This window comes from Heterodontus francisci, chromosome 1, assembly GCF_036365525.1.
Source record: "Heterodontus francisci isolate sHetFra1 chromosome 1, sHetFra1.hap1, whole genome shotgun sequence".
Classification (NCBI taxonomy): Eukaryota; Metazoa; Chordata; class Chondrichthyes; order Heterodontiformes; family Heterodontidae; genus Heterodontus; species Heterodontus francisci.
The window spans coordinates 86213567-86227460 of record NC_090371.1 but is presented as its reverse complement, the minus strand read 5'-3'; the positions used below and the strand labels follow the sequence as shown (position 1 = coordinate 86227460).

The following is a 13894-nucleotide window of genomic DNA, read 5'->3' as shown; positions in this document are numbered from 1 at the left end:
TGTGAAAGCTCAATCGTTGAACATGTTCAAGACAGAAATCGATAGATTTCTGAATACTAACGACATCAAGGGACATGGGGAAAGTGTGGAAAAATGGCATAGAGGTAGTTGATCACATGATCTATTTGAATTGCGGAGGAGGCACAACAGGCCAAATGGCTTATTCCTGCTCCTATTTCCTATGATCCTATGACATGATATATTTTTGCAAGCAATTCAGTTTGGATCTCATCATATAGGGAGGTGTTGGCACAAACATTCCTGATACATTAATATCATAGAGTTCCTTCAGCACAGAAGAAGAATATTCGGCCCATTGTGCCTGTGGAGATCTATCCAATTAGTCCCATTCTCCTACACTTTCCCCAAAGTCCTGCAAATGTTTCGTTTTCAACATACAAACATATGAATTAGGAGCAGGGGTAGGCCACTCGGCCCCTCGAGCCTGCTCCGCCATTCAAAAAGTTCATGGCTGAACTGATTACTCCACATTACCACCTATCTCCGATGACCTTTCACTCCCTTGCTTATCAAGAATCTATCGCCTTCTGTCTTAAACATATTCAAAGACTCTGCTTCCACTGCCTTTTGAGGAAAAGAGTTCCAAAGCCTCATGATCCTCTGAAAGAAAAACTTTCTCCTCATCTCTATCTTAAATGGACGACCCCCTATTATTAAACAGTGACCCCTGGTTCTAAATTCGCCCACAAGGGGAAACATCCTTTCCACATCCACCCTGTCACGATTCCTCAGGATCTTATGTGTTTCAATCAAGTCGCCTTTTACTCTTCTAAATTTCAGTGGATACAAGCCTAGCCTGTCCAATCTTTCCTCATAAGATAGCCCGCCCATTCCAGGTATTAGTCTAGTAAACCTTCTTTGAACTGCTTCCAACGCATTTACATCCTTCCTTAAATAAGGAGACCAATATTGTATACAGTACTCCAGATGTGGTCTCACCAATGCCCTGTATAGCTAAAGCATAACCTCCCTACTTTTGTATTCAAATCCCCTTGCGATAAACGATAATATTCTATTAGCTTTCCTAATTACGTGCTGTACCTGCATACTAACCTTTTGCAATTCATGCACTAGGACACCCAGATCCCTCTGCATCTCAGAGCTCCACAATCTCTCACCATTTAGATAATATACTTCTTCATTATTCTTCCTGCCAAAATGGACAACTTTGCATTTTTTCACATTGTAGTCCATTTGCCAGATTTTTGCCCACTCACTTAACCTATCTATAACCCTTTGTAGCCTCCATATGTCCTCTTCACAACTTATTTTTCGACCTATCTTTGTGTCATCAGCAAATTTAGCAACCATACCTTTGGTCCCTTCATCCATATCATTTATATAAATTGTACAAAGTTGAGGCCCCAGCACAGATCCCTGTGGCACACCACTCGTTACATCCTACCAACCACAAAATGACCCATTTATGCCTACTCTCTTTTTTCTGTTAGCTAGCCAATCTCCTATCCATGCCAATATGTTACCCCCTACACCATGAGCTTTTATTTTTTGCAATAAACTTTGATGTGGCACCTTATCAAATGCCTTCTGGAAATCTAAGTACAGTACATCCACCAGTTCCCCTTCATCCATAGCACATGTAACTCCCTCCAAGAACGCCAATAAAGTGGTTAAACATGATTTCCCTTTAACAAAACCATGTTGACTCTGCCTAAATCTTCAATTTTTCTAAATATCCTGCTATAACATCTTTAATAATAGCTTCTAACATTTTCCTTAAGACAGATGTTAAGTTAACTGGCCTGTAGTTTCCTGCTTTTTGTCTCCCTCCCTTTTTGAATAAAGGAGTTACGTTCACTATTTTCCAGTCTAGCGGAACCTTCCCTGAATCTAGGGAATTTTGGAAAATTAAAACTAATGCATCAACTATCTCACTATCCACTATATCCAATTCTCTTTTTAAGGTTCCTATTAAATCTGCATTCATTGTCCTTCTAGATCATAACAACTAGCTGCATAAAAATTTTCTCATCTCCCCTCTGATTCTTTTGCCAGACCACCCTTGGATGTGATACTGATTTTATATTTATGTAAAACAACTTGAACTAAGAAAGTGAAGAGAACAAAAGTAGAAAGTTCAGCCAATATCTACCAGAAGAAAGCCGAGCTTTAGATGAAGGGCAACGATGTTATTTTATCAATGCTCATCTTTGGAACACAGCAGTATTTAGATGTAGTGAATTACTGAGTACTGTAGTTACAGAAATATTGAACTTAGTTGGTGAAATTATAATCTTGTGCATATGTATAGAAAATATGAAGTAAGCAATAAATGCATTTTTTCAGTGAAATTTCATCTTTTACATATCAAACTGGAACTTCACCGTATAATAACTTGAGCTGGGGATTTTCCATACTTTTCTGCAATTTTCAGTATTCTTGGATCTTCCAACAGCTTTGGGTCACCAGGTCTGGCCCAGGGGCGATCAGATGATCCGAGAGGGCTGTACGCTATAACAATTATTTTTTGTTTTGTGCAATGGTCTATAAGCTGATTTTGGATCAAGTATGGGTGACATTCTATCTGCAACAGAAAACAAATAAACATTCAATTCATGATGACGAAATGCACAGCATCTCATTTTCATTTTATAATGTCTTCAGTGGCTCGTCCTGATTTATTCTGAAATTGTAAGCTCATTTTTCTTGAGCTATTTAGGTTATGGACAGACTTGTGAACATTGAATGTTTATAGCCAAGTACAGGGGAATGCAATATAATTCCAAGTCAGGTAACAGGTGACTTGGAGTAGAACCTGCAGGGGTTGGTGTTCCTATGCACCTCCTGTCCTTGTCATTCTAGGCGGTAGAGGTTCAAGGTTTTGGAGGTGCCAATGAAGAAGCCATGGTGACTTCTGCAGTGCATCTTGCAGATGGCACATACTGCAGCCACGCTGCACTGGTGGTGGAGGGACTGAATGTTTATGGTAGTGTGGGGTGGCAATCAGTGGACTGCTTTATCCTAGATGGTGTCGAGCTTCTTGAGTGTTGTTGGAGCTGCACCTATCCAGGCAAGTGGAGAGTATTACATGACACTCCTAATTTGTGCCTTGTAGATAGTGGAAAAGCTCTGGGAGTCAGGAGGTGAGACACTCACCAAAGAATATCCAGTCTCTGAGTTGCTCCTGTAGCCATAGTATTTATGCGGCTGATCCAGTTAAATTTCTAATCAATGGTGATACCCAGGATGTTGATGATAGGGGTTTGGTAATTGTAATGCTGTTGACTATCAAGGGGACTCTCTCTTGTTGGAGATGGTCATTGCCTGGCACTGGTGTGGCAATAATGTTACTTGCCACTTATCAGCTGTCCAGGTCTTGCTGCACGCATTATCTCCTCATTATCTGAGGATTCGCATGTGGAACTGAACACTGCAATCATCAGTGAACATCCCCACGTCTGATGGAGCTGAAGATGGTTGGGCTTAGATCACTGCCCTGAGGAACTCCTACAGCGATGTCCTGGGGCTGATAATGGTGCACCACAACTGTTGCTAGGTATGATAGATGTAAATGGGTATGATATAGTCGGGATTACGGAGACATGGCTGCAAGGTGACCAGGGATGAGAAATGAACATCCAGGGATATTCAGTATTTAGGAAGGACAGACAAAAAGTAAAAGGCAGTGGAGTTGCATTGCTGGTTAAAGAGAAAAGTAACGCAATAGTGAGGAAAGATATTAGTTCTGACGATGCAAATCTGTATGGGTAGAGCTGAGAAACACTAAGGGGAAAAAACATTAGTGGGGGTTGTATATAGACCCCAAACTGTAGTGGTGATGTTGGGAATGGTATTAAACAGGAAATTAGAGATGCATGCAATAAAGAAACATCTGTAATTATGGGTGACTTTAATCTGCATATAGATTGGGCAAATCAAATTAGTCACAATACCGTAAAGGAGGAATTCTTGGAGTGTATACGGGATGGTTTTCTGGACCAATATGTTGAGGAACCAACTAAAGAACAGGCCATCCTAGACTGGGTATTGTGTAATGAGAGAGGAATAATTGACAATCCAGTGGTGCGAGACCCCTTGGGGACGAGCGACCATAATATGATAGAATTTGTCATCAAGATGGAGAATGACGCAGTTGATTCTGAGACTCGGGTCCTGAATCTTAGTAAAGGAAACCATGAAGGTATGAGGCGCGAGTAGGCCATGATGGATTGGGAAACGTTACTTAAAGGGATGACGGTGGCTAGGCAATGGCAAACATTTAAAGAGCGCATGGATGAACTGCAACAATTGTTTATCTCTGTCTGGCACAAAAGTAAAACAGGAAAGGGAGCCAAACCATGGCTTACAAGGGAAATTAGAGATAGCATTAGATCCAAGGAAGAGCACATACATTTGCCAGGAAAAACAACAGACCTGAGGACTGGGAGCAGTTTAGAAGTCAGCAAAGGAGGACCAAGGGATTGGTTAAGAAGGGGAACATAGAGTACGAGAACAAGCTTGCAGGGAACATAAAAAATGACCGTAAAAGTTTCTATAGGTATGTGAAGAGAAAAAAATTGGTGAAGACAAATGTAGGTCCCTTACAGTCAGAAACAGGGGAATTTATTACGGGGAACAAAGAAATGGCTGACCAACTAAATGCATACTTTGGTTCTGTCTTCACAAGGGACGACACAAATATCATACCAGAAATGTTGGGGAACACAGGGTTTAGTGAGAGGGAGGAACTGAAGGAAATCGGTATTAGTAGAGAAATGGTGTTGGGGGATCTACATCCCAGAGTACTTAAGGAAGTGGCCCTAGAAATAGTGGATGCATTGGTGGTCATCTTCCAAGATTCTATAGACTCTGGAACAGTTCCTAAAGATTGGAGGGTAGCTAATGTAACCCCACTATTTAAAAAGGGAGGTAGAGAGAAAGCAGGGAATTATAGACCAGTCAACCTGATGTTGGTAGTGGGGAAAATTCTACAGTCCATTATCAAAGATTTTATAGCCGAGCATTTGGAGAACAGTGGTAGAATCGGACAGAGTCAGCATGGATTTACAAAAGGGAAATCATGCTTGACAAATCTACTAGAATTCTTAGAGTAACTAGTAGAGTTGATGAGGGGGAGCCACTGGATGTGGTTTATTTGGACTTTCATAAGGCTTTCGACAAAGTCCCACATAAGAGATTAGCATGTAAAATTAAAGCGCATGGGATTGGGGGCAGTGTATTGTGATGGATAGAAAATTGATTGGCGGACAGGAAACAAAGAGTAGGGATAAATGGGTCTTTTTCTGAATGGCAGGCAGTGACTAGTGGGGTACCGCAGGGATCGGTGCTAGGACCCTAGCTTTTCACAATATACATTAATGATTTAGATGAGGGAACTAAATGTAATATTTCCAAATTTGCAGACAACACAAAACTGGGTGGGAGAGTGAGTTGTGAGGAGGATGCAGAGAGGCATCAGGGTGATTTGGACAAGTTGAGTGAGTGGGCTAATGCATGGCAGATGCAGTATAATGTGGACAAATGTGAGGTTATCCACTTTGGTAGCAAAAACAGGAAGGCAGATTATTATTTGAACGGCTATAAACTGAGGGGAATATGCAACAAGACCTGGGTGTTTCTCCTACACCAGTCACTGAAGGTAAGCATGCTGGTGCAACAGGCGGTAAAAAAGGCAAATGGTATGTTGGCCTTCATAGCGAGAGGATTTGAGTACAGGAGCAGGGATGTCTTGCTGCAATCTTACAGGGCCTTGGTGAGGCCACACCTGGAATAGTGTGTGCAGTTTTGGTCTCCTTATCTGAGGAAGGATGTTCTTGCTATAGAGTGAGTGCAGTGAAGGTTTACCAGACTGATTCCTGGGTTGGCAGGACTGACGTATGAGGAGAGATTGAGTCGGTTAGGATTATATTCGCTGGAGTTCAGTAGAGTGAGGGGGGATCTCATAGAAACCTATAAAATTCTAAAAGGACTTGACAGGGTAGCTGCAGGAAGGTTGTTCCTGATGGTGGGGGAGTCCAAAACCAAGGATCATAGTCTAAGGATACAGGGTAAATCTTTCAGGACTGAGATGAGGAGAAATTTCTTTACCCAGAGAGTGATGAGCCTGTGGAATTCGCTACCACAGAAAGCAGTTGCGGCCTAAACATTGTATGTTTTCAAGAAGGAGTAAGATTTAGCTCTTGGGTCTAAAGGGATCAAAGGGTATGGGGTGAAAGTGTGAACAGGCTACTGAGTTGGATGATTAGCCATGATCATAATGAATGGCGGAGCAGGCTCGAAGGGCCAAATGGCCTACTCCTGCTCCTATTTTCTACGTTTCTATGAACCCGGCCAGTGGAGAGTTTTCCTCCTGATTCCCAAGAGTAAAAGGCATCGTGATTGAAACATACAAGATGCTGAGGGGTCTTGACAGGGTGGATGTGGAAAGGATGTTTCCTCTTGTGGGAGAATCTAGAACTAGGGGTCACTGTTTAAAAATAAGGGGTCGCCCATTTAAGACAGAGATGAGGAGAAATTTTTTCTCTCAGAGGGTCCCGAGTCTTTCGAACTTTCTTCCTCAAAAGGCGGTGGAAACAGAGTCTTTAAATATTTTTAAGGCATAGGTAGATAGATTCTTGAGCAAGGGGGTGAAAGGTTATTGGGGTAGGTGGGAATGTGGTGTTGAGGTTACAATCAGATCAGCCATGATCTTATTGAATGGCCAAGCAGACTCGAGGGGCCAAGTGGCCTACTCCTGCTCCTAGTTCTTATGTACTTATGTCCAATTTTGCTCGGGTTCCTTGATGTCACACAGTCAAATGCTGGCTGTTTTCAAGGGCAGCCCTTTTCACCTCACCTCTGGAATTCAGCTCTTTTGTCCATATTTGGAGCAAAGCTGAAATGAGGTCTGGAGTTGAATGGTACTGATGGAACCCAAACTCAGCATCAGTGAGCAAGTTATTAGTGAGTAAGTGTCGCTAGATAGCACTGACGATGACAGCTTCCATCATTTTGCTGATGATTGAGAGTAGGCTGATGGGGTGGTAATTGGCTGGATTGGATTTGTCCTGCCTTTTGAGAACAGGGCATACCTGGGCAATTTTCCACATTGTCTGGTAGATGCCAGTGTTGCAGCTTGGTGAGGGGTGCGGCAAGGTCTGCAACAGTACAGTTGGAATGTTGTCAGGGCCCATAGCTTTTCCCATATTCAGTGCATTCAGCTGTTTCTTGATATCACGTAGCTTGAATCGTATTGATTGAACACTGACTTCTGTGGTAATGGGGATCTCAGGAGAAGGCCGAGATGGGTCATTGACTTTCCCTTTGCCCACAACAGTAAAATTTTTAAAGTCAATTATTAATCCACCTCTTTTTTTTATACTTCTAGTGTTTTTTTACTCAAGTTAGTGCTCATTATAATGATTGCTGTGTGCAGCCAATGCTAACTAGACTATTCATTAGTTGCACGCAGTAGCAGAGGGTCCAATATTGTTACTTGCTAGCATTTCTTAAAGCTAGTCTACACTGCTGAAAGCTAGCCTGCACCTGTTAAAGGGAAGGTGCATTGTGACTGCTGGAGGTGCTAAGATCATTCTGAATAGCGCCAAGCAACAAAGAAAAATGGATGACCATGGGAGAGGGGGCACCAAGATTTTCCAATGCTGCACTGGAGGTCTTGGTGGATGAGGTGGAATGGAGGAGAGTTGTCCTCTCCCACAGGGGTGGGAGAGGCAGATCCTTCAGGCACAATGAGGGGAGTGGGAGCACACAGCTGCAGAGGTAAATGACAGGAGTTTAGCCCCAAGAACCTGGATGCAAGGAATTCAATTACCTCCCACGAGTCATCAAGGTCAGTGAATGCATCTTCAAATTCCATATCCTAACATCTACACCACTAGCTCCAGCCACTGTTCAATTCACCACACCCCCATCACTTTCCTACCAACAACCTCTATCAATCAGGACTCGTATCTAACATTTACAGCTTCACTTTATCCTCACACACTTAGCACTGCTGCAAGCCTCATACCCACATCTCAAAACTTGTACACACCAAAGTTATCCAACCATGACAGCTGCATCAACCAAGCACATTGTATCACACTCACAGACACACTTTCCTCTTTTTCAGCAGAAGGTGGCACATAACCGGCGACAGCAGGAAATAACTTGAGGGAGAAATCCCCAATGTAATGAGAAGACCATGCTGGCCATTCTAAGGGCCAATGCTGAGGCATGGCCTGGAATGGGGCTGAATCTAAGAGGATAACAGCATCAATCCTAACCCTCCTCCTCACATCCCACATCCCCCTCATCTCTCAATGTCTTCTGATTTACTAGCTGCAGATGGTGTAAGCATGCACTTCTTAATTCCCCTCTTCTCTCATCAGAAGCTTATCATTGTGCCTTTTTCCTTTCAGATATCCAACCTGGCCAGGCAGTGGAGGAACATAAGTAGAGAGCAATGATGAAGACATATTGTCTCTTGATTTCACACTCGCTCACCAGCTCAGTTATTGACACTGCGCACATCTTTTTGAATAGCAAATGACAGAGGAGGGATCTGCATGAGGTTAGACATAGGGCACAGGTGGCCTGCAACCACACCAGGAGGCAAAGATAGCACTGGTGCCAGTTCACCAGAAGCCAAATGGCACATGAGTTCTGCTGCAGAGGACTCATGAGATCACCGATGGGCCAGGCTAACAGAAGCATCCTGCTCAAATTTCGCTGCCCCAGTCGTTGGTCACCATTCTCAGTCTACTCCACAATGACACGTAAGCCGTGATCCTCACCAACGGAGCCACCACAGATCCTATCTCAGTCGAGACTGGGGTAAGGCAAGGTTGTGTCATCACATCTTCCCTTTTCTCTATTTTCCTCTCTGCAATGCTACACCTTACCACTAGCAAACTACTCGCTGGTGTGGTGATAACTACAGAACAGACAGGAAGCTGTTCAACCTACGGTGCCTTCAATCCAAAACCAAAATCACTCCAACCTCAGTATCCATGAACTTCAGTATGCAGATGATGTCTGCGTGTGCGCTCACTCTGAAACTGAACTCAATATCATTGTCAATGCCTTCTCCGAAGCAAATGAGAAAATGGGTCTTTCACTAAACACTTGGAAAACAAAGGCACCCTTCCAACCAGCTCCTACAGCACAACACCTCCACCATCAACCCCCCCCACCCATCCCCGTCAATCAAGATTAATGGCGAGATCCTGGAAAATGTGGACCATTTTCCACATTTTGGGAGCCTCCTCTTGGGAAAGGCAGACATCAACGATGAGGTTCATATCGCCTCCAATGTGTCAGTTCAGCCTTCGGTCGTTTGAGGGAGAGTGTTTGTGGTTCAGGATCTCAAACCGAGACTAAGATCATGGTTTACCGGGCGGCCGTGATCCCTGCGCTCCAATATGCTTCAGAGACTTGGACAACCTACAGCAGGCATCTCAAAGCACTGGAGAAGTACCCCTAGAGCTGCCTCCGCAAGATCCTCCAGATCCAATGCAGCATCCTCTCCCAAGCCAATCTCCCCAGCATCGGGACACTATTCACCCAGAACCAACTCCGCTGGGCAGCACGTCATTTGCATGCCTGACACCAGACTCCTGAAGCAGCTGTGCTACTCAGAACCTGGTTGTGGTAGGAGACTCCCAGGAGGACAGTGGAAACACTTTAGAGATGTCCTCAAAGTATCCCTGAAGAGACCAGACATCTCCGTTGACTTATGTACATACGAATTAGGAGAAGTAGGCTATTCAGCTCCTTGAGTCTGCTCCGCCATTCAATAAGAACATGGTTGATCTGTTTGTGTCTCGAATTCCACATTCCCATCAACCTCCGATAACCTTGATTCCCTTGCCTTACAAGAATCTATCTACCCCCGTCTTAAAATTATTCAATAACCCTGCCTCCACCACCTTCTGAGGCAGAGAGTTCCAAAGTCACACAACCCTCAGAGAAAAAATTTCTCCTCATCTCTGTCCTAAAAGGGCAACCCCTAATTTTAAAACAGTGCCTCCTAGTTCTGGACTCATCTACAAGAGGAAACATCCTTTCCACATCCACCTTGTCAAGACCGTTCGGGATCTTGTATACTTCAATCAAGTCTCCCCTCACTCCTCTAAACTCCTGAGAAAATAAGCCCAATCTGTCCAACCTTTCCTCATAAGACAACCCGCTCATTCCAGGTATCAATCTAGTAAATGTCCTCTGAACCGCCTCCAATGCATTCACATCCTTCCTTAAATAAGGAGACCAAAACTGCACACAGTATTCGAGATGTGGTCTCACCAATGCCCTGTATAACTGAAGCATAACATCCTTACTTTTATTTTCAATTACTTTTGTAATAAAGGATAGCATTCCATTAGCCTTCTTTATGACCTGCTGTACCTGCTTACTAACTTTTTGTGACTCATGCACTAGAACACCTAGATCCCTCTGTACCTTGGAATTCTGTGGTCGTTCTCTGTTTAAGTAATACTCTGCTTCTTTATTCTTCTTGCCAAAGTGAATAACTTCACGTTTTCTCACATTATACTCCATCTGCCAGATTTTTGCCCACTCACTGCAACCTCATGTCCTGTCAGAACATACTTTCCTACCTATCTTTGTGCCATCTAGAAATGTAGCTGCTATGCCATTGCTCCCCTCATCTAAGTCATTGATATTAATTGTAAAAAGTTGAGGCCCCAGCACAGACCCTTGTGGGACTCCACTCGTCGCATCCTGCCAATCAGAAAAGGACCTATTTATGCATAGTCTCGGTTTTTGCAGCCAGCCAATCTTCTATCCATGCTAATGTTACCCCTTACACCATGAGTCCCTGACTTATGACCATCCTAGATGGAGACAGCTCAGTCGAGAAGGCATTGTACACTTTGAGGGACTTTGTCGGGAACACGTGGCGGTGAAGCTGAAGCGTCAGAGGGAGCACATAAAGCACATAAACCTCCAAATCACCTGACCCTTCAAGCACCACCTGCCCCTCATGTGGCAGAGTTGGCAGATCATGCATTAGACTTATCAGCCATCTCAGAACCCATCGAACCAGAGTGGAAGCAAGTTATCCTCGATCCCAAGGGATGGCCTAAGAAGAAGGCAGCTGCAGTGGAAGCTCAGAGTGCTGTCATGCCCAGTTAGCTTGCTGCTATCGTGGCTACGGATACCAGTGTTTAAAGAGGCTTGCAGGGTGTCAAGGTAGTTTAGCAATCTGTCCTCCAACAGATTACTAGCATTGCTGAGGCACCACCCGAGGGCGTGGCAGGGACTCCATGAAGCACAAACCTGCTGTCCTCTCAGGATAATAGCATTCATGCTCCCACCACTGTCAGTCTGCCAGTGCCCTTGTTGCCTGTCAAGCAGCCAGACCAGGCTGTTGCCTCCCATGCCAATATGGTGCAGTGCAAAGCCAGGCCTTCTGGGGTCAGAGCAGCTCGATATTGTCTTCCAAGACCATCTGCAGTTTCCTCCATGGAAATTCAGCAGCCTTCCACTAGCTATGCTGCAGCCACTGGGGTAGCACTGCGTAGGACCATTAGGATAGGCAGAGACATGGAAGATGCTGAAGGGAATGTCAAGGATGATTAGTTTAAGTTTGCATGTAAAATAGCAAGATTTAGTTTATAAAGTTGGTTTGGAATGTGTATTTTGTGTTGGCTTTTATTTTGCTTTGTGGATGAGAGGATGATGTGTGGTCAGTGACGGAGTGAAGGTAAGGACTGTGGGACTGTTAGTGAATGGGGAAATTGAGGTTGAGGTTACTGCCATCGCACTCAAATTAGTTCTTCACATACAGCCCGGGCATAAAGAGGCTGTGCCATTTGCAGCCTCACTTCCTCTTCCACCTTCTCCTCTACCTCCTTCTTCTAATAGCTTGTCCTGCTCTGCATGGCCTCTGGTGATTCTTCCAGTCATGCTTAATTCCAAGAGGAATGCCTACTAGTGCATCCATGTCTGGCAGCATCTGGTTTGTGCAGAAGCCTTGGGGATGTCAGCAAAAAATAATTCAGCAGCTGCCACAACACTCTCTGTACATTTTTGAAACTTGAAACAACCAAGGCAAACAGCAAGAATATGTAGAATTGTAGCAACAACCAGAAGACAACCAGCAACTAACCTGCAAGGAGTTGAGTATCTATTAAAATAGCCCTGCTGGCGGTCCTTCATGCTGCTTAATGTGTGTTCAGTTGCAGCTATGATGGAAGATTGGATCGGCTAAGGTTGTTTTCCTTAGAACAGAGGAGGCTGAGGGGTGACCTAATTGAGGTGTCCAAAATTATGAGGGGCTTAGATAGAGTAGACAGGAAGGACCTGTTTCCCTGGTGGAGAGGTAGTTTAGCAATGTGTCCTCCAACAGATTACTAGCATTGCTGAGGCACCAGGGGGCACAGATTTAAGGTGATTGGTAAAAGGATTAAAAGCGACATGAGGAAAATGTTTTTCACCCAGAGGGTGGTGGATGTCTGGAATTCACTGCCAGGACTGGTGGTGGAGGCAGAAACTCTCAACTCATTTAAAAGGTACCTGGACCTGCACCTGAAGTGCCATAACCTACCAGGCTACGGAACCAGGCGCTGGAAGGTGGGATTAGATTGGGTGGCTAGTGTTTTTTCCGGCCACGCAGACATCATGGGCTGAATGGCCTCCTTCTGTGCCGTAATTGTTCTATGATTCAGCTGTGCGAGGTTAAGAGAAGGCATTGGCTGGAGCATGGAGTTCCAAAATGGCAGGGCTGGCAGTGTTGCAAACAAATTGTTGTCATGATCTGCTTGTACTGTACACTTCCAGTAATGTTAACAGTGCACGCGCTAACCCCTTTACCTAAATGTGCTCAATGTGCTTTGCATTGAAAGCGTACACACTTGCTGTGGATGCCATACTGGAACTCTAACGTCACTGGCAGCACCCAAAAAACATGGGCTACCGAGGTTAGTCTTGCCCGATAGGCTCCCCGAATGCAAGGAATCTCGTGATGCTTCAGAGATAGAAACCTAGAATGAACCCCATACATCCAATACTCGTGATGGTTTATTTCATTTTCCTGCACGTGCTTCTTCAGTTATTGTTTGACTCCTACATATATGTTTCAGTTGTGCTGCATGGTATGATAAATGGATGTCCATCACTATAAATAAGTTTCACACAAAAAACGGTTTCTATGAAATAAGGGAAATCTGCACACATTGTGCTTAGCACAAACCTGGTTAACAACGGGCCTATATGTTGCAATAGATAATATGTCATCTATTTGCTTTGCATTGAAGTTGGATAAGCCAATTGCCTTGACCAAACCCTTTTCCAGTAGTTTTTCCATGGCCTTCCAGGTATCTTTGTAATCAGTATTAGCGTAACGCACTGTTCCATCATCATTCTTTGGAATCATAATGTTACCGCGTCTGCAGGGACATAAAATACAATTATCAGCTAGGAGGTGGAGTTCATCGCCATGCTGCAGCTCAGAGCTTCCTCAGTCTGCACCTTCATTGATGACTCAGTTTAGCTCATGAATTTGACTGAACTAGAGGCACCTCATCTCGCCTTTCCTTCCCCCACACCCTAATTTGTAAACGATCTTCTCTGCTTTTAGGTCCCTCCTGGCACCCAACATTTCTCAGTTTTCAGACCAAGAGGTCAGGTAATTATCCTAATCCTAGGCATTTGCAGCTGATCCAGAAACTAGGTTGTAAGAACAGCTTATCTACTCCTTTGTGAAAATAACTTATTACATTAGCAGCTTTGGCACGAGATCAAAATTAAGAGTGATTGAGTGCAGGTGAGTGGAAAACATGTTCCAAAATCTTATTCTGATTATTTTTACATTAGAAATTGCACTTAAATCAACTTCCAAGCATTGCTAGTGTCTGATTGATTCTGCTATACTAGACCAAACAATGCGAAG

At 44.0% G+C, this 13894-nt stretch overlaps 1 protein-coding gene across 2 annotated transcripts in view; it reads right to left on the bottom strand.

The window, feature by feature from the left end:
* Positions 1–13894, bottom strand: part of akr1a1a (aldo-keto reductase family 1, member A1a (aldehyde reductase)) — a 60500-nt gene that overhangs the window by 28881 nt on the left and 17725 nt on the right. The window contains exons 5-6 of one of the 2 annotated variants that reach the window (XM_068032711.1): positions 13196–13391; positions 2367–2566 (exon numbers count right to left, since the gene is read on the bottom strand). In XM_068032711.1, the coding sequence (XP_067888812.1) occupies positions 2367–2566; positions 13196–13391 (396 nt within the window). The remainder of the gene's footprint in view (positions 1–2366; positions 2567–13195; positions 13392–13894) is intronic. The other variant, XM_068032712.1, reaches the window with a different exon arrangement.